Raw genomic sequence first — 19,341 nt, forward strand, 5'->3', positions numbered from 1 at the left:
CAATCTTCATTTTTTTTTTTAACGCTCAGTTTGCTATGAGTAATTGTGAACTTTTTTCAAAGTGAGTTTCTTCAGCATCTGTGGGCCCTGAGCAGTAAGTTCTTTTTTTTGCTAATAGTGGTCTCTGTAGTGCGAGTTTCTGAAATTTTGAAAATGAAAAAAACTTTGTACATAAATGCTTTGAAATATTAATTTTTTTAAAATTTTACTTGCTTTTTAAAAAATACAATTCTAATTTGATTTTTTAAAAAAATTCAAAAAAACTTATCATAACTTGGTTTTCGATGTAATCTACTTCTATATCAGTTGCCTCCGTAGCCGAGTGGTCAAGAGCGAGAGTGCAGTAGCACACGCTCTGAGTAGTTGAGTAGACCGGGGTTCAAGCCCCTGACTGCTGAATACGGTCGATCTGCCAACCCACTATGGACCAGCGTGGCAGATTATGGTCCATTTCCCTCATCATGAATTGTTGAGGAGGCTTCCATCCTGCAGTGGGTTGATAACGGCTACACTTTACCTTTTTTTTTTTTTTTTACTTCTATATCTACTTATGTATCACTTGATCTTGACTGAATTTCATCAACTTCTGGATTTAGGCTTTTGTAAGCTGAAATTGGACCACAGCATCTCAACATTGAGACAATTATCTAAAGCAATCCCACATAATTTTAATTTGTCCAGAAGAAGAAGATGCCCAATGTTTAAATTTATACCCTGCAGAGAGGCCTTTGATGCTGATAATGAGAGTAGTCACTTTCAAATTAACAACCTTTATATTATTATTTTTTTAATTATTAGGAAAATTCACTATAACTTCAATAATGATTCAAACTACACAAATGAATTCCTTCTGCAAAATGGAATTTTGTCAAGTTAAAGGTTCCATTCAAGAAAACAACTCATTGAAAAGCATAAAAGTACAAAAAGGTGTTTCCATCAAATGGTAAAACTTTTCTCAGAAAATAGACAGATAATATAATAAGTAAGTAATATACATTACTTATGAATATATGAAATGTATTTTTATATAAATCATAAATAAAATTCTGGCTACTAACAAAGTTACATTTTACTCCATATTCTACTTCTAAGAAAATTTGTATTTAAGCCTTTCCTAAATTTTGTTTTCTATTTTTCTTCATTTTAAAGGCAAAACGCCTTTGAAAAATAAGAACATTTTCTAGTGCAATCGGATTATTTTAGAAAATTATATATTCTAATGAAACATTCATTTGTGTTCTATTAGGAAATGACACAAAATTCAAGAATATTAACAGCACTCACATTACAACAGATAGCACTTAAGTTAAATTATCTTTTTGTAAATAGTATTTTCTGATATAGAATCTGAAAGAAGTTTGATGCCAAAAGTCTCAAAATGGAATCTGATGTAAAAAGTCACAAGACGAGAGTTTTCTGTCAAAAAGAGGGTCAAGATTTTCTTTGCTACACATATTGAATATCAATTTTAATTATTAATAATATTATTATTGATAATTATTAATATTTAAAATACTGAACTAAATAACAATGCAAGAAAATAAACAGAACAAAAATCAGGAACAAAAATCTAACCCATCACAACTATAAGAGATGAAGAAATTTGGGTCATATATTTTTTTTTTTTGAAATGTTCACATGAAAAGTGAAAATTAAACTATTTTATGCAAATAAATTTTGGTATAATTTAAATAATGCTAAACTTAAATTAAATTCGTGAGTCATACCATTATCATTCCAAGCCAAAAGAGAAGTAATAGTAGGATCCATTTCTAACAGTGGTAACACCTGACCCATGTAAAATAGGAAATCTGGTGCCAAAACTATTCCTTCCCCTAACAGAAGCATTTCTCTCTGTAGAAGAAAAGAACATTCTGCATGCATTTATTACAATACAAAATAAGCTCCATAAAAATTGATTTACACACACACACACCAATGAGCCAAAACATTATGATCACCTACCTAATATGATGTTGGTCCTCAACGTGCAGCCAAAACAGCTTGTACCCAGCGAGGCACGGACGCTACAAGATTTTTAAATGTGTCTTGTGGTATCTGGTACCAACACGTAACCAGCAGATCCTTTAACTCTTGTAAGGTCTGTGGTTGAGATGCTGCAGATCGGAGTTGCTGTTCCAAAGATGCTTGATGGGATTGATGTCTGGGGAATTTGGAGGCTAGGGCAATACCTGGAAGTCTTCCTCATGTTCCACAAACAATCTGGGTGGTGTGCATTATCCTGCTGAAAGATGGCACCGCCAGAGGTGGTGCCATGAAAGGATATACCTGGTCAGCAACGATGTTTAGGTAGGTAGTAGACGTCATAGTGTGCGGCACATGGATGACTGGACCAGGATATCGGACCAGATGACCTTCCAATCACTCAAGATCCAGTTTCGATGCTTGTGTGCCCATTGTAGGCACTGTCGCTGGTGAACTGTAGTTAGTATGGGCACTCTGAGTGGCCTGAGGCTATGCAGCCCCATTTCCAGAAATGGTTCAATGTACTGTATGTGTTGTGACACATTACTCCCGTCACCAGCATTCCAATTACCAGTGAGTTGCGCCACAGTCGCCCTTCTGTTACCACGTACCACCCAGGAGAGCCTTCGCTCACCTCGAGCATCGATGAGCCATGGTCTTCCAACACCTCACCGACGGTTAGTGGGTTCCCCCTCCTCGGCCCACTTTCAGTAGGTACTAACCACCCCACCAGCCGTGCTGTTTCAGATATGCTCTGACCCAGTTGTCTGGCCATTACAATTTGGCCTTTGTCAAACTCGCTTAAGTCCGCTGCCTTTCTCAACTGAAGAACAAGAGTAACACTGATTAACAGAGCTCAGTATCAGATGTTTTTTTATACAGTGTCTTGACCCGTGCCATAGTTCACTTGCAGTTGCTTCGATTTGCATAATGACTCGCTGGTCATAATGTTTTTGCTCATCAGTGTGTGTGTGTTATACATATATATAATAATAACAATAGTAAAGAAATTTTCAATATTTACGACAGTCAAGAAATTTTTTAAAAATTTGAGCAAAATTATTTTGCTCAAGTTTTTAAAATATCTGTTATGTCTTATATTCTAAAAAATACGCTACACAGAACATTCGCCATACTATTTTAATATATCTTGTATTGAAAAACATTATATTATAAAAACTTTACAATACAGTTTATAATATAAGAATTGATACATTTTTAGTTATTGGAAAAAAAAATATACTGTATATATAAACTTTACAATACAGTTTATAATATAAGAATTGATACATTTTTAGTTATTTGAAAAAAAAGTATACTGTATATATATATACAGTATATAGATATAGATACAGGCAACCCCCGTATAACACAGTACTTCTACAACTCTGACGTCTACCAGCTACCTATCGAGGCAGTGTTAGGTGGGTCGGAAAACTGCTAGATTGTGGGGATACACATACTAATAGATTAACAGTAGCCGCTGGCAGAGGTGAAAGTGATTCTTGCATTGCTTTTATTGGAATCAGCAGCAGCAGCCTGGAAAACAAGATGCAGGGAATTTCAGAGACTGCTGGGAGTTATTGTGGTACAAGTAAACACATGGGTTGTGTTAGGGTAGCTAAGAATAGGAACAGGTGCACGTATACTTGTGTGTACACCAATGCTAGGTGTTTGGTAAATAAATTTGATGAATTTGAGGTGTTGGTCAAAACATCAAAGGCTGATATTGTTGGGATATCAGAGACGTGGTGTCACACAGATATAACGAATGCAGAACTGGAATTTGGGGAGTAGTACAATGTGTACAGGAAGGATAGGAAGGAAGGAAGGAGGGGTTATGCCATTAGTTAAGAAACACAAAATCGAAGGAGGTACAGCCAGCCGACATCGCTGGTCAGTGCAGTGTCGAGTCAGTTTGGTGTGAAATCAAAATTGAGAGTAGGAGTGTGTTATAGGCCTAATGACTATGATGAGTATAATAAAAAACTGTACAGGGAAATAGAGTGGTCCAGTAAATCAGAGAGTCTTATAATGGGGGATTTTAATTTCCCGGATATTGACTTGAATTTGTGGGTTGGTCACTTACACACTAGCAAGGCTTTTATGGATTTATTGGATGATTATTTTCTACATCAGCATGTTTGGGAGGCCACTAGAGGGAGTAATACTCTCTCTCTAGTTGCCTCCCTCTAGATGATTTTATAATAACTGAGAGGAAAGTGGAGGAGAAATTGTTGAAGATAAACATAAGAAAGGCACCTGGGATGGATGGGATCAATCCAGTTATATTAAAAGAGGCAGCAAAGGAAGTTTTTTGGGTTTTTTTTGGTAGTTGTTGGTGCATAGGCTTCTGTGGCCATAATGCACCTCCCAAGGTTTTTGCAGTACTTTGATCCAAGCCCAAGGCGGGAATCGAACCCGCGACCTTTAGGTTGCCAGGCAGGCACTTTACCCACCCGGCTAGCCCAGTCGGCAGCAAAGGAAGTAAGCAAACTCTTAGCCATAATTATGAGAGCTTCCTTGGAATCAGGGGAGGTACCCATGGACTGGAGATGTGAAAATGTGACCCCAATTCACAAAGGAGGGTCAAAGGGCGACACAAGTAATTATAGACCTGTTAGTTTAACTTCTGTTCCAGGGAAATTAATGGAGGCACTGGTTAAAGAAGCACTGCAGGATCATCTAGACAAGACTTCAGTTATGGCTCGGACACAGCATGGGTTTGTTAAGGGGAAGTCTTGTCTGACCAATCTGATTGAATACTATGATGTGGTCACAAAGCAACTGGATGCAGGAAATAACTTTGATATCATATATTTGGATCTTAGAAAGGCTTTTGATACTGTTGCACATGGATGACTGCTGCACAAATTGGAGCAGTGCGGCATTGGAGGCAAATTGCTGCTATGGATAACGGGATGGTTGACTGGGAGAATACAGAGTGGTAATCAATGGACACTGCTCTTTGTGGATTAATTTCATTAGTGGAGTCCCTCAGGGTTCAGTGTTGGGTCCATTGTTGTTTTCTGTATTTATTAATGATATTGATGATGGTATATCAGGCTTAATGTCCAAGTTTTCAGATGATACAAAGGTTGGCAGGGTTGTTAAGGACATAATGACGGTACGCTGTTCCAACAGGATCTAAAAAAGTTGAGCAGATGGGATGAGAGGTGGCAAATGAAGTTTAACATTGACAAATGTCAAGTACTACATATGGGAAGCAGTAACCCCAGAGTAACGTATCAACTCTGTGGTACTACATTGACAGTGGTAGAGAATGAATAGGACCTGGGGGTAATTGTGCAGGCAGATATGAAGTTTTCTGAGCAGTGCAGACGGTCTGCAAGGGTTGCTCATGGTGTCTTGTCAATGATATACAGAAATTTTTCTAGCAGGGATAAGGAGGTGATTATCCCCTTGTATAAGGCGATGGTCAAGCCACACCTTGAGTACTGTATACAGGTCTGAAGGCCTCATTTTAAGAAGGATGTAGAGCTGTTGGAACGAGTACAGAGAAAGGCAATAAGATTGGTGAATGGAATGGGAATGGGGTTGCTCTTACAAAGAAAGGCTTAAGTTTTACAGATTAGTGTTTGGAGACTAGGCACCTGAGAGGTAATCTGATTGAGGTGTAAAAAGCCTTAAATGGTTTGAGCATGCTCAATGCTGATGAGATTCGTCTTCTTGCTCAGAATAATCACCTGAGAGGGCATAAATTCAAATTGAGAAAAGACAGTTGTAGGATAGATGTGTGGAAGTTTGCCTTTAGCCAGCGGGTGGTTGGTTGGTGGAACAGACTTCCATCTTTTGTTGTGGAAGTTGATAGCCTAAATAAATTTAAGGTTGAGCTGGACAGGTATTTGAAACGAATGGAGGGTTGAAATCGGAGCTTTTTTTTTTGGCTGATGCTGCATAAGCTTGCTTTCTTGCATTGTGTGCCTCTATTAATACTAACACAGTTTTGCTCTAACACGATTGATAAATTGCGGCAATTCCCCCACAACGTGGTACTTATATAACATGGTTTTGTTCTAACACGGTTAGAGAATTTTGGTAAAACTCGCATAACAGGGTATTTTTGAGCTTTTGTGTGGGGAAAACCCTGCTATTATGTTCGATGGTATTTTTTAACATTTCCACTCTTTTTGAATCCCCATTGTTGACTCACTAGTCAAAAAAAATGAGAAATCTCTGTATTTTATTTTGTTTGGAAATTCCCGTGTTACATTCTGTGTCTGAACTTGTGGAAAAATCTAGATTTCAAAGTTTTATTACTATTGGATAGCAGACCAGGCCATCCAAAATATTCAAGTCATCCAAACGTTGAAGTTATGTTCCTACCACCACAGTTGTACTAGGTTAATACAACTCCTTTCATTCAGCCGTTAGATCAAGGCATTATATCCACCTTTAAAACTCATTCCATCAGAAAACCGTTACAATGGATTTTGAAAGAAATTGATTCCAAATCTATTGAAGTAATGGAGGCATGGAAACATTTCTTATTTTTGGACTATATCAGAATCATAGCTTTATTGCTGAAAGAAGCAATACCGTCAACATTAAATGCACGTGGAAAAATATATATCCAGAGTCAGTTCATTCGGGATATATGATCGAACAGGCAGAAAACGGAAGCAGTGGATAGTAGAACTTGTTACGTCGGTAGGAGGAGAAGGTTTTGATGATATGACTACTGAAGCCCTGGTGGGTAGCACAGTTGATAGAATCACCCTCCTCCCCACAGCAGGTGGAAAAGACCCGAGTTTGAATCTCATCGATGAATGGAGGAATTTTTATTGGTCTTTTCGCCATGTGGCTGAGTTAGTTGGGTTCGGGCGGAGGATAGCATGTTTTTTTTTCTCCCGGAAACTCAGGTGTTTCGTCCAGCAAAACAGAAAATCGACCTTATGACACACACAATTTATAGATAATATACACAGAGTAACATGGCCTTAGTTGCTGATGCTCCTAAAAAAATAAAAAAGGATATGATTACTGAAAACGTTCAAGAATTACTGGTAGAAAAGGAAGCCAGCATAGCAGATTTGGTGCAAATACCATCGGAGGTAAAATCAAATCAATTCAGATGATGATATCGCAGATGAAAATTCTAAACTTCCATTCAAATCATTAAACGCACTACACTTTCATTATCATATGTTCTGTTATAAGAACCAATTTGAACGGCTTTGTGATATTTTTCTAAAGCACATTTCTGGAAGTCACGACCATAAAACAATTTGCACTTTCCAGTTTATTGCGCTTTTCTGTTACTGCAAGCAGTTATAAACGGGTAGTAAACTCAATGTTATTGCATTTTGTGAAAATATCGATAGCTGAAACTGTGTGGGTTTTTATGTTATTATAGTGAAATGTGTTTGTCCTTTACTGAAATTTTCAATCGTATAAAAAACAAATAAATTTTCAGAATCTTCTCTTCATTCCTTTTTTTTAAGCTTCGTAAACTTGTTACTCCGTGCAAATCGCATTAGTTGCAATTTGTACGTTCTGTTAAAAAATGCTTATGCATGCTATTGATGTTGTTGTTGTTTGGTTTTTTAGGAGCATTAGCAACTAAGGCCATATTGCTCCAGGATATGCGGTGGTCATTCCTTAACCTTTCCGCATCCTCCGTATTTGGTGGTGACGGGCTCGAACCCCGGTCTAATCAAGAAGCGTGTGCTACGCACTGCTGCTCCTTCCCACCTGGCTACGGAGGCGCCGCATGCATGCTATTGAAATTTATAAAGAAAGACAAGATCATCTTGGAAGTAAACGCCTCGAAGCATTTCTGAAGAAGAAGACGACTCCTTGTGCAACAAACCAATGAGTGCTGAGCCAATAATGAGTGATCAACGAGTGTGCATTTAGTCGATAATGATGATGAAGAATAAACATTCTTTAACATCTGTAAGTCATAAATAATTTCTCTATTATTATAATTTGCTTGATTTTACAGGCTATGTTTTCATTTCTTGAGAAAAATCAATCATTGTTTAAACAAACTAATTAGCTAACTAATTTCATTGTTGATAACGTAACCCCTATTTTTAACATTATGTCTATGGGAAATAAATTCCCGCTTTACGAACACGCACTAGGAACGAACTAACTCGTAAAGTCGAGAACTTCCTGTGTGTGTGTGTGTGTGTGTGTGTGTGTGTGTGTGTGTGTGTGTGTGTGTGTGTATATATATACACACACTGAGTGATCACTGAATTATGACCACCCTGCGAAAACTGAATGCGATCCGTTGACCACGTGAGGTACGATAGTGCAGAATTAGTCGACCTACGTAACATAGATAAGGTGTCAGTGGTTCAGTAGATAGTAAAATTCCGAGTGTGATGGGTAAAAGGACAGATTGTGGGTGCTCGACGAGCTGGTGCCTTTATTTCCCAAACGGCTGAACTGGTGGGTTGTTCGAGAGCCGCTGTAGTTAAAGTGTGCCAGGACTGGTGTCAAAAATGGTCAAACAACGACCCAACAGCAAAACTGCAAAGGGCAGCGAAAGTTTGATGTTAGAGGTGAGTGCCGGGTGTGATGACTCGTACAGGCAAAGCACTGTTGAAGAGTTGACTACCCAATACAACATGGGCCAACCCGGAACAATATCTGGCATGACCATGTTTTTTTTTTTTTGTTAGTTGTTGGCGCATCAGCTTCTGTGGCCATAATGCACGCATGATCATGCTTCGCACGCTTTCACATATGGGCTATACTGATTGGCCAATCAGGACCTGTTGATGTGGAAGATTCAGGTGATTTATCTCAGCCATCACCTGATTCTAAAACATATTCAACTGGTGGCTCACGAGCAGAAGTCCTTTTCTATCAGGTATTGGGCAAGAAAGGACAGGTTGGTTTGTAAAGGATATACTGCAGGGAGTCCCTGTATATTAAAGCAACGGAGATGGGGGAAACCCCTGGTGCTGTCAGACATGAACACACTATATATTAAAGTCTGGGTAATCGAGAAGTTGACATTTTTAAGGCTGCCTTTATTGCATATATTTCCACAATATACATACTGCATTCTATAAGTAGTAATATGGCAATTGTTAAAATAAAAAAAAAAATTAAAAATAAAAAATTTAAAAAAAAAACTGCTGTGCATCCACTTTAGCATTGTTTTTGATTCATCAATATATAACTGCTGTGGGAATGCTCTGCAACTTATGCTGAATGCAGTATAATACTGTGACTGGTCAGAGAGTGCTTTCCTCATTATCTGATCTACTTCCTGAAATGTTATTTTTGTATGTATACTTTTTAGTCTGACTCCAGTAGACTTATTTTCATTATATTTACTTATATAATTTTGGATTAACTAAAGACCAAAGATATGTGTCTAATTTGGACAGGAAGAAAGGTACTTATTTATTTATTAAAGAAGGCAGTCCCAGCCACCTTTCCTAGCAACCCCACTATCTATTGCAATACTGTACAGGTAATTTCTAGCATAATATATACTACCACTAGTTGGTTATCATTCTTAGCACATGGAGATGGCCAGGGATCATCTGCCAGTGTACAGATGATATCAAATACAGCATTAATCATCTGCCAGCATACTGATAACATCATACACAGCATCAATATAATACCCCAAATTTCAGATATCAATTCATTAGTTCACATATCAATGAAATAGTTATGTCACACTAAAGCTGATAATGGGTCTGCTGGTCTTTATTAGAGAATAAGTCTTTCTCACAAGGAAATATTTAACTGCTTCACCTCACCACAGAACATTGACTATGCATTCACTAAATAAAATCACAACCAGGATAAGTCAAGAACTTTGTTCTCACAACATATGCAGTTGATGTACCCATCACATAGCAATGGTGAAGCTATAATCAAGGATAGCACTGCTGAGGAAATGGAATGCAATCCATATACAGATCCATGCACTAATGCAGTGGTTACCAACCTTTTTTGACTCGCGAACCCCTTTCAACATAATATTTTTAATGCGAACCACTAAGCTTATATTCTCTGAAATCATATAATATTTCTGAATTTTTATTATAAAATACTTCCAGTACAACATTTTATAAGTGACATTGCGTAATAATAAAAATTATTATTAAGTATTTTTTATACTGTACTTTGTAGAGTAGTTATGAATCAGTCCAAACGGGTTTCGAACAGGCTAAGAGTAGATAAATCAGGTAACTGAGCATTCTGGTCTTGCCAAAGCTATTGGCCGCAATTTTTGCCTATTTCTGTTCCCATCTCTGTCTAATCCAGATGATTCTATTGCCACTTCAACCAAGGATAAAGCTGACCTGCTAGCATCATATTTTTCTTCCAATTCATGTATTGATGATCTTGGTAAATCACCTCAAACCATGAGTGCATTATAGCCTAAGTTGCTGATGCACCAACAAATCTAACAACAACAACCTCAAACCATTCCCAGTACACTCCATTCCATTCCTCCTGTGATTTTCAGTCGAGGACGTCAGAAGGATTTTGATGAATCTGATGCTAAGAAAGCTCCAGGTCCTGGTGGCATTTCTCCACTTGTTCTCAAAACATGTGCCCTTGAACTTACTCCTGTTTTGTGTCATCTGTTTTCACTTTCTTATTCCAAAGGGTTTTTTTTTCCTTTTGCTTGGAAATTTGCTCATATCCAGCCAGTTCCTAAAAAGGGTGACAAATCCCTTCCATCTAATTATTGTTCCATTACGATTACTTCTTCTCTTTCCAAAATAATGGAGAAATCAATTAGCCGCCAACTCACACTACAGTATCTGGAACCAACTACAGTACTTATCTATGGACAAATTCAATGGAAAAGTTTGGTGAAACTCAAGCCATTGCTCTTTTCATTTCAAAAGTTTTCTAAATAAGCTTCCATCTAATGGTTTACTAGCTGTTCTTTGTAATTGAATATCCAGTTTTCTCTCTGACCACTCACTGCGGGTGATGATAAACGGCTCTGTCTTCTAACTTCACAAATGCATGTGTCCTCCAAGGTTCAGTTCTTTCTCCCACTCTTTTCCTCTTTTATATTAATGACCTTCTTTCCTTGACCGGAAATTCTATCCACAGTTTTGCTGACTTTAGCACATTGCAATTGCATTCCACCTTCCAGTTTGAGAAACCTTTCCCTGCTCAAACAGCTTCAACTTCTAGTATCCACTGCGAAATCCTTAAATGCTGACCTTCGGGTAATTCTCCAGTGGGGCAAAGATAACTTAATTTCAATCCTTCTAAAACTCAGTCGTGTCTTATATATCGCAAAAAGGATTCTTCTGCTCTTGTGCTTGCCTTCGATGATGCTCCAATTTCTAGGCAAGATCTTCAGGATTGTTGTTGTTGTTTTTGGTTTTTAGGAGCATTAGCAACTAAGGCCATATTGCTCCGGGGATATGCGGTGGTCATTCCTCGACCTTTCCACATCCTCCGTATTTGGTGGTCACGGGCTCGAACCTTGGTCTAATCTAGAAGTGTGTGTTACGCACTGCTGCTCCTGCCCACCTGGCTACGGAGGTGCCTCTTCAGGATTACCTTGACTTCTAATCTCTCTTGGCATAAAGCACATTACAAACATTGCTTCCTCTGCATTTAAAAACTGGGTTTTCTCTTTCACTATCAGCATTACTTTTCTTCCAAACAGCTGTTCACTCTGTACAAATCACAAATCCGCCCTACCATGGAATATTGTTCCCATATCTGGTGCGGTGCTCCCAAAACCTCTCTCGGGCTTCTAGATTCCATTCAAAAGAGGGCAGTTAAGTTAATTAATGTCTCGTCTCTAACAGAGTCTCTCCACTCTTGGTCTCCATAGACTTTCTGTTTCTGTTGCATGCCTTTTCTATAGATATTTGCATGGGCACTGTTCTTCTGAATTGGCTGCTATAATTCCTGCTCTTTCTTTCAAAGCAGTCCAAATACATGCCGCAACCAGTCAACATCCTTTTACTGTCCAAGTTCAAACTCAGAACCAATTTTTCTTCTACCTCATTTATCTTCAGTTTTCTGGAACAACCTTCCTTCATAAGTATTTCCTGAAAATTACTATCTACAGAAGTTCAAGTCTAATGTCAACAAGTATCTTCTTTCATATTTCAATCTTCAACCCATGACGGTACTAAGTACTATAGGTTCTAAAAAGAAAAAAAAAAAAAAAGTACCTATACATAACAATGATCCTTGAGAATGAAAAAAAAATCTAGTTTGGAAAACAGATTTATTTAACATGATATACTGTAAGGTAGTAAAATTTAATTATAAGGAACTATGGGAGATGTGGTTTCTTTCTCTGGCAATTATTTACTTTTATTTAATTTAATTTTATTTTATTGTTTATTATTAGTTACATTTTGTAGTTTAAAATACTATACCTATGTAAATCTAAGCAGACGCCATTACAGAATTTTTAGTGCGAACCCCCTGGAACACTTTCGAAAACCATCGGTTGAGAACTGCTGCACTAATGGAATGAACAGGGAATGTAGGATCCTTTCATTAACTACTAAGGAATATGCAGCTCCAGCACACCAGTTCAAACCAACATCTTCAAGAAAGAAAGCAATGATTTGCTATTCAAACATCACCATTACAAGTGGCAGGCTCGCTGTAGTGGTCTAATCCACCACAGGAGCCCCCAGTTTCTCCGACACAAACCAGACACCCAGAGATAACAGGCATGCTTCAAGGGTGAGGGATCACAAATTCAAACAAGTCTGGTCCCTAAATGCCGCTCCTACCTCAACATTGAGATCATTTCAGTTTGCTTATTAGTTCATATAGTTTGCATACCACTGTACAAGATATTTTTTGCTTGTTATTTGGTTTTTAGGAGCATTAGCAACTAAGGCCATATTGCTCCGGGGATATGCGGTGTCATTCCCTGACCTTTCCGCATCCTCCGTATTTGGTGGTCATGGGCTCGAACCCCGGTCTAATCAAGAAGCGTGTGCTACGCACTGCCACTCCTGCCCACGGAGGCACCTGTACAAGATATTCCCCAGTTGCAGATAACATCTGATCTTCAATCTAAAGTGCCACAAGACGGCATCCACTCACTTGTATATCTGATGTATACTAACCAAAGTACGATCACAGCCATTCATTCATCCGGTAACCTATTGGTAATCAGGAGCCAAAACTTTTAACCATCAGACTAACCATTGAAACACCCATGCCCGTTTCCAAAGAGGAATGGAAACTTTAGGCTTCATTGGGTAATGGTGTCTTTCCCCAAAGAGTGCTATATTGAGTTAAAGTAGATCCCTAATCTAAGTGGTACCTGATTAAAGAACAATATAAACAATGTGTATATGTTAGCGCCCTATGCCATGGAAGAAATGGCTCCGAGAATATTTAGTGTTTTTAGGCAAAAGTGTTCATAATTGTATTATTGTGTGATGAAAAGTTAAGCTTCTTATCAAATAAGCCCTAAAAATCTAAAATTATTGCTAAGTGGAATCGAATTATTATTTAGCCAGAATTTAGGTTTAGAATGTAGTGCATGCATTTTTTTTTTTTTTTTTTTTTTTTACAGAAATGAGTAATAATATGGATTTCTATTTCAGAGAGATGACATCCATAGTTCTATTTTATTGATCAAGATAAAGTTATCTTTTAATGGAATTTAAATTTAGTAAATGGCATGAAATTGTAAGACCATTGTTACATGTTTCTATAGTATAGAAACTTTATTTCGGTGTACAAAGTCTCAGCATAAACAGCATATTAACCATTGTGGGATACCACCCTGCATGATTAGAACGTGACATTCTATAGCAAATACTGAAATATTCTATACTGGAGAAAATTATGAATAAATAACTTGGCAGTCTAAGTTACTTGAAATCAAGATCTTGGAGGACACCAAATCAAGTGGTTTTGAATGTGCTTCCATTATCTAAACCGACCATAACTAGACATTTGCTTTTGACAAATGAATGTCAGATATCTGACTTACATTTAGGTGCACAATAGAAATTATCACTTCCTGACATGGAAGGGAATGGTACATGTAATAACAATCAGCAGAGCACATTATACATATTCATGTACATGTGATTTCGGTGTAAATATGGCAGTGAAGAAAAAAAAAAAAAAAGGATAAACAATGAAGTAGAAAGCATCTAGTTGTTGCATGCATTGAATGCAATGGCAGTTAGTCACAATTCAAAAGAGACCAGAAATGTTGCAAAAATGTGTCTGCATGGTAGCATGCCATAATGATCCAGCAGATGTTCACGTGATAGTGGACTATATTCACCATATAGTCCAAACTTTGAATTTTTACCATCTCTTTGGAACAACTGAATATGACATCAGTTGAAGAGGATATCTGCATCTGATTAAAACATACTTACAATGATTTCTTTGCAGTGACTTATCCACAGGTGGAACAAGTGTCTAACATGTATTGGTGATTACAGAGAAAAATATTATGATTCAGTATTATATCCCTGTGTCAATAAATGAATCTGCCTATAGATACCCTATACACTGTCTAAGCATTTTAAAATGGAAATGTATTTTCCTTCCTAGTAACTCATCAGTTATAATTCTAAATTCATTTGATGAAGCTGTATTCTGTGAAATCATGGCTAAAGACTTCATCTCAAGCATGGTTCATCTCTGTGAAAGATATTTTCAGAGAACTGAACTTTTCACGAAAGTAATCTAAGGCATTTGACATCTCAACAAGATTACTTGGTTATTTAGATCGACCTCCCAAGACTAAATTCTGAAAGACAAACTTTGTAAAAGGAATAATTAATATTTCCATAGCAATGTACTGTGCATTTCTTTTGGGATTATCTTGTATGCCACTATCATTTGAGTAATACAATTTGCAGCAAATGAAAATTTTGATACATATGCTTATATTAGTTGAAACTAATTTCAAAACTAGTAGCAATATTCTTACTTACTGCATCGGGAAACAAGAGATTTGCTGTTTCAAAAGCTTCTGCTACTCTACCTATGTGGACATCACAAAAGTTTCTGTATTATTTAATTTGTAAATTTTTCCTTCTGATAAAAATATATATAAAAGTTTTCTGTTATTTCTGTGAAAAATGCAATAAATAATTTACTACAAAAAATTTAACTAAACTGCAAAATTCACACAAAATAATGAATGTCATCTAAAGATTAACCAGTCTTTATTTCCTAAGATGCCAAAAAATTATCTATTATATGATAGATATGTGATAATAGATATAGATAATATAAACCTTTGTGATAGATATTTTATGACTACAGATTTCTCATAAAATAACAAGTGGCTTTCATTAGCAAGTGTATTCAAAATGCTAACCAGTATCAAAAGTGAATTTTATAACATGTCTTATAATTTATAATAAGTTTTTAAATGTATTACTTAAAACTAATAAGAACTTATATTTCTATGGAATGATGGAGAAATTCAGCTTTTGTATGTTAAATGTTTTTGTCTGTCATCCTTTATTATATTATTTTATGATTATATTGCTATACTTTTAATTTGTTGCATTCTTGAATTTTAAAATGTTATTATTGATGTTTATATATTTTTAATATTCATTGTTTAATACAGTTACAATTTTTAATGTTTTAATTTATAAAAATTACTGTGTGTGTGTGTGTGTGTGTGTGTGTGTGTGTGTGTGTGTGTGTGTGTGAGAGAGAGAGAGAGAGAGATTATAACCTATATTGAAAAATCACAAAAGTAAGGCTTTTGGCTGTTGTGAATAATAATAAAAAAAAACCTATTGTCTTGGGAGCCAACCTTTGGCTGCTGTCACCAAGCATCCTCAAAGATGGAAACTGAATGCAGAGAGGGATGCAATTTTCAAATTATTTTAGTGCTCATGATAAAGAATATATAACTTTGCAACTTATATATACATGTATGGATGGAAAATGTGGCCAGTGATTAGGGATTAAAGTGATCATTGTTGGCATTTTATTAAAGTTAGCATTTTATTGGCATTATTACTTCTTTACACTACTTGGCTGCTCACTTAGATTCAATACATTATTCGCAGATAAGCAAGTGTTTGCAAATCAAAGCCATCTTATCATATGAGGGGACCTATGGTCCTAGTCACCTGATGAGACAGTCTTAAAAACAGCTGTCATGATGATACCAAAGTTTTTTTTAAACGTGTCAACGTGCAAAGATTTAATTAAGCAGTTTCTTCATCTTTAATGTGCAGATAAGTCCAAGCCCCAATGGCAGACTATTGGCTGCTTTCACTGGAGGGACAGTATCCAAATAATTTGGTGACTATTCAATATGCTAACCTGTAACTAATAAGAGTTATTTCAAAGTTGGAAGAAGTATCCTAAAAGATGGAAATTGAAGGGAGAATTGTGTTACAGTATGTAACATAACTTTGCATAGCTCATGGCATAGCTGGTTTGTGTTACAAACCAGCTATGCCATATTGTAGACCATTGCTGCATAAATAAGGGTCTAATTTGTATCTCTGTTAGTCATAACAGACAGAGTATATTAAAATTATATCGGTGTGGATTTTAGTATTCCACAAGTACGGCCTTCAGTTTCAATCCACATCACTGATTACAATGTTCAATATGGCTTTTGCACACAAATGAAAACAGGCTATTCCTACAGAGATTTGATTGCTAAATCCAAAACTGTAATCAGTTTTTTTTCTATCAAGATATTTGATGTGATGTAATCACAACAGCAACGTTGAGCAGTTACCCACCCAACAAATAGCAACACAATACACAAAGTTAAATTAAGTGGAAGGTGTCACACTATCCAATATGCATGTATTTGTCCGATAATATTAGCATGTGCTGCTATATTGTTTGCTGGTTGCTGTTTCTTATTCCAATATTGTTGGTAATACAACGCTGGTGTTTAATAACTGCACATGAACAATTCAGTTCTGAATTTATTAAATGTAACACAGAAGAGAGATAAGACTGTTGACACTTCTAAATTGATGTTTGAAAGCAGTCTTGATCATATGGAAATATACTACATCCATCCTCGTTGCTCAACAGAACTCTAGTTAAAGGATCATATAGAATATCTTTTGAAATATACAAAAGAACACCAGTGAAGTATCTGTGCTGAAAATTAATCCATGATGCCTGGTACATCACTAAGCTACATGAAATTTTGCTGCTTTCTTTGTGAATGAAATATTCACGACAGGGATTGCTATTATGCAGTTAAGCATTGAGGGTAAAAATGAGGGTTAAAAAAAATGTTATACGTAAAAACTTTGAACAAAAAAGGAGGGTATTACCACTGTTATATATAAAACGAAGTCTCGTGAAGACTGTAAAAGGAATAAACAATGATGGACCTGGTTTTCAGTACATTAAATTAAAATTTCCATGAATTAACAATTTTAAAATTAAAGAAGTCATATCTACAGCATCTCAAATAAGAGAGCTCAAATTGTTGTAACTGCAAGAGAAGAGGCTGCATGGGATTCCTTTAATGGCATAATGCAATTAAAGGAGGCAGCGTTAGGTGGGTCGGAAAACTGCTAGCTTGGGGGGGGATATGCAGACGAATAGATTAACAGTAGCCCCTGGCAGAAGTGAAAGTGATTCTTGCACAGCTTCTACTGGAATGAGCAACAGACGGGAAAAATGGTGCAGGGGATTTCAGAGACTGCTGGGAGTCATTGTGGAACAAGTAAATACATGGGCTATGTTAGGGTAGTTAAGAATAGAAACTTTGATAAATAAATTTGATGAATTTGAAGTGTTGGTCAAAACATCAAAGGCAGATATTGTTGAGATATCAGAGACGTGGTGTCACACAGATATAAGGAATGCAGAATTGGAATTTGGGGAGTACAATGCGTACAGAAAGGATAGACATGACAGGAAGGGAGGAGGGATTATGCTGTTAGTTAAGAAACACATAATATCTAAGGAAGTGCATCAAATTGACATAGATCTACAGAGCAATGTTGCGTCAGTGTGGTGTGACATAAGCACTGGGAAAGCAAAAATGAGGGTAAGAGTTTGTTATAGGCCCAATGACTCTGATGAGTATAATAAACAACTGTACAGAGAAATAGAGTGGGCCAGTAAATCAGAGTGTCTTATAATGGGAGATTTTAATTTCCCAGATATTGACTGGAATTTGTGGGTTGGTCATACATACTAGCAAGGCTTTTCTGGATTTATTGGATGACTGTTTTCTACAGCGACATGTTCGGAAGGCAACTAGAGGGAGTAATACTCTTGATCTGATTATCAGTAGTGATTCTTCATGCATTAAGAATCTGCAGATAAAGGAACCACTAGGTGGCAGTGATCACAGTGTGCTGAAATTGGATTTACTCAAAGAGGTAACTACCAACAGAGGTAAAGGGAACGGTTTTTGTTTTCATAAAGGTGACTACGGTGGTCTGAGACAGTATTTCAATTCTATGCAGCGGGACCAACTGAAGATGTTATCAACAGCAAATTCAAAATGGGAAGCATTCAAAGAATTAATCTTGGAAGCTACTAATCTTTTCATACCAACTAAGAAATATTTTTCAAGGTTTAGGCCTAAATGGATGTCAGATGAACTAATGAGACATGTGGCAGAGAAGAAAAATGCATGGGATACATATAAATTAACAGGCGACACAGAAGCCTTTGATAGATATAAGCTGGTCTGTAACCAAGTCACAAAGGAGGTTAGGCAAGAAAAGGCAGATTACGAGAAATCTTTGGCAAAGGATGCAAAGAAAAACAGCAAGGAGTTCTTTACTTATGTAAACTCTAGAAGGAAGGGAATGAATCAGATTGTCCACTTGATATCGATGGTTCAACTGTTGATGATTCTGCTCAGGTAGTTAACGAACTGAGTAATTTGCATCTACATTCACAGCATGGGTTTGTTAAGGGAAAGTCTTGCCTGACCAATTTGATTGGATACTATGATGTGATCACAAAGGAACTGGATGCAAAGAACAATTTTGATATCACATATTTGGATCTTAGAAAGGCTTTTGATACTGTTGAGTGGGAGAAGACAGAGTGGTAATCAATGGACACTGCTCTTCGAGGACTAATGTCCCTCAAGGGTTCAATGTTGGGTCCATTGTTGTTTTCTGTATTTATTAATGATACTGATGATGGTATATAAGGCTTAATTCTATGTTTGCAGACGATACGAAGGTCAGCAGGGTTGTTAATGACACTAATGACAGTATGCTGCTACAACAGGATTTAGAAAAGTTGAGCAGATGGGCTGAGAGGTGATAACTGAAGTTTAACATTGACAAATGTAAAGTGCTGCATATGGGAAGCAGTAACCCCAGAGTAATGTATCAACTGTGTGGTACTACACTGACAGTGGTAGAGAATGAAAAGGACCTGAGAGTAATTGTGCAG

The 19,341-nt window shown here is 36.8% G+C and overlaps 1 protein-coding gene across 1 annotated transcript in view; it reads right to left on the reverse strand.

Moving 5' to 3' along the window:
* The window catches only part of LOC150086821 (protein O-linked-mannose beta-1,2-N-acetylglucosaminyltransferase 1-like), a 392,325-nt gene that overhangs the window by 230,436 nt on the left and 142,548 nt on the right, over nt 1–19,341 (reverse strand). Inside the window, exons 15-16 of the mRNA XM_090371595.1 lie at nt 14,904–14,953; nt 1,728–1,854 (exon numbers count right to left, since the gene is read on the reverse strand). Of these exons, the coding sequence (XP_090227721.1) occupies nt 1,728–1,854; nt 14,904–14,953 (177 nt within the window). The remainder of the gene's footprint in view (nt 1–1,727; nt 1,855–14,903; nt 14,954–19,341) is intronic.

The sequence above is a fragment of the Mastigoproctus giganteus genome, chromosome 4 (genome assembly GCF_048544385.1).
Source record: "Mastigoproctus giganteus isolate SK-2022 chromosome 4, ASM4854438v1, whole genome shotgun sequence".
Lineage (NCBI taxonomy): Eukaryota > Metazoa > Arthropoda > Arachnida > Uropygi > Thelyphonidae > Mastigoproctus > Mastigoproctus giganteus.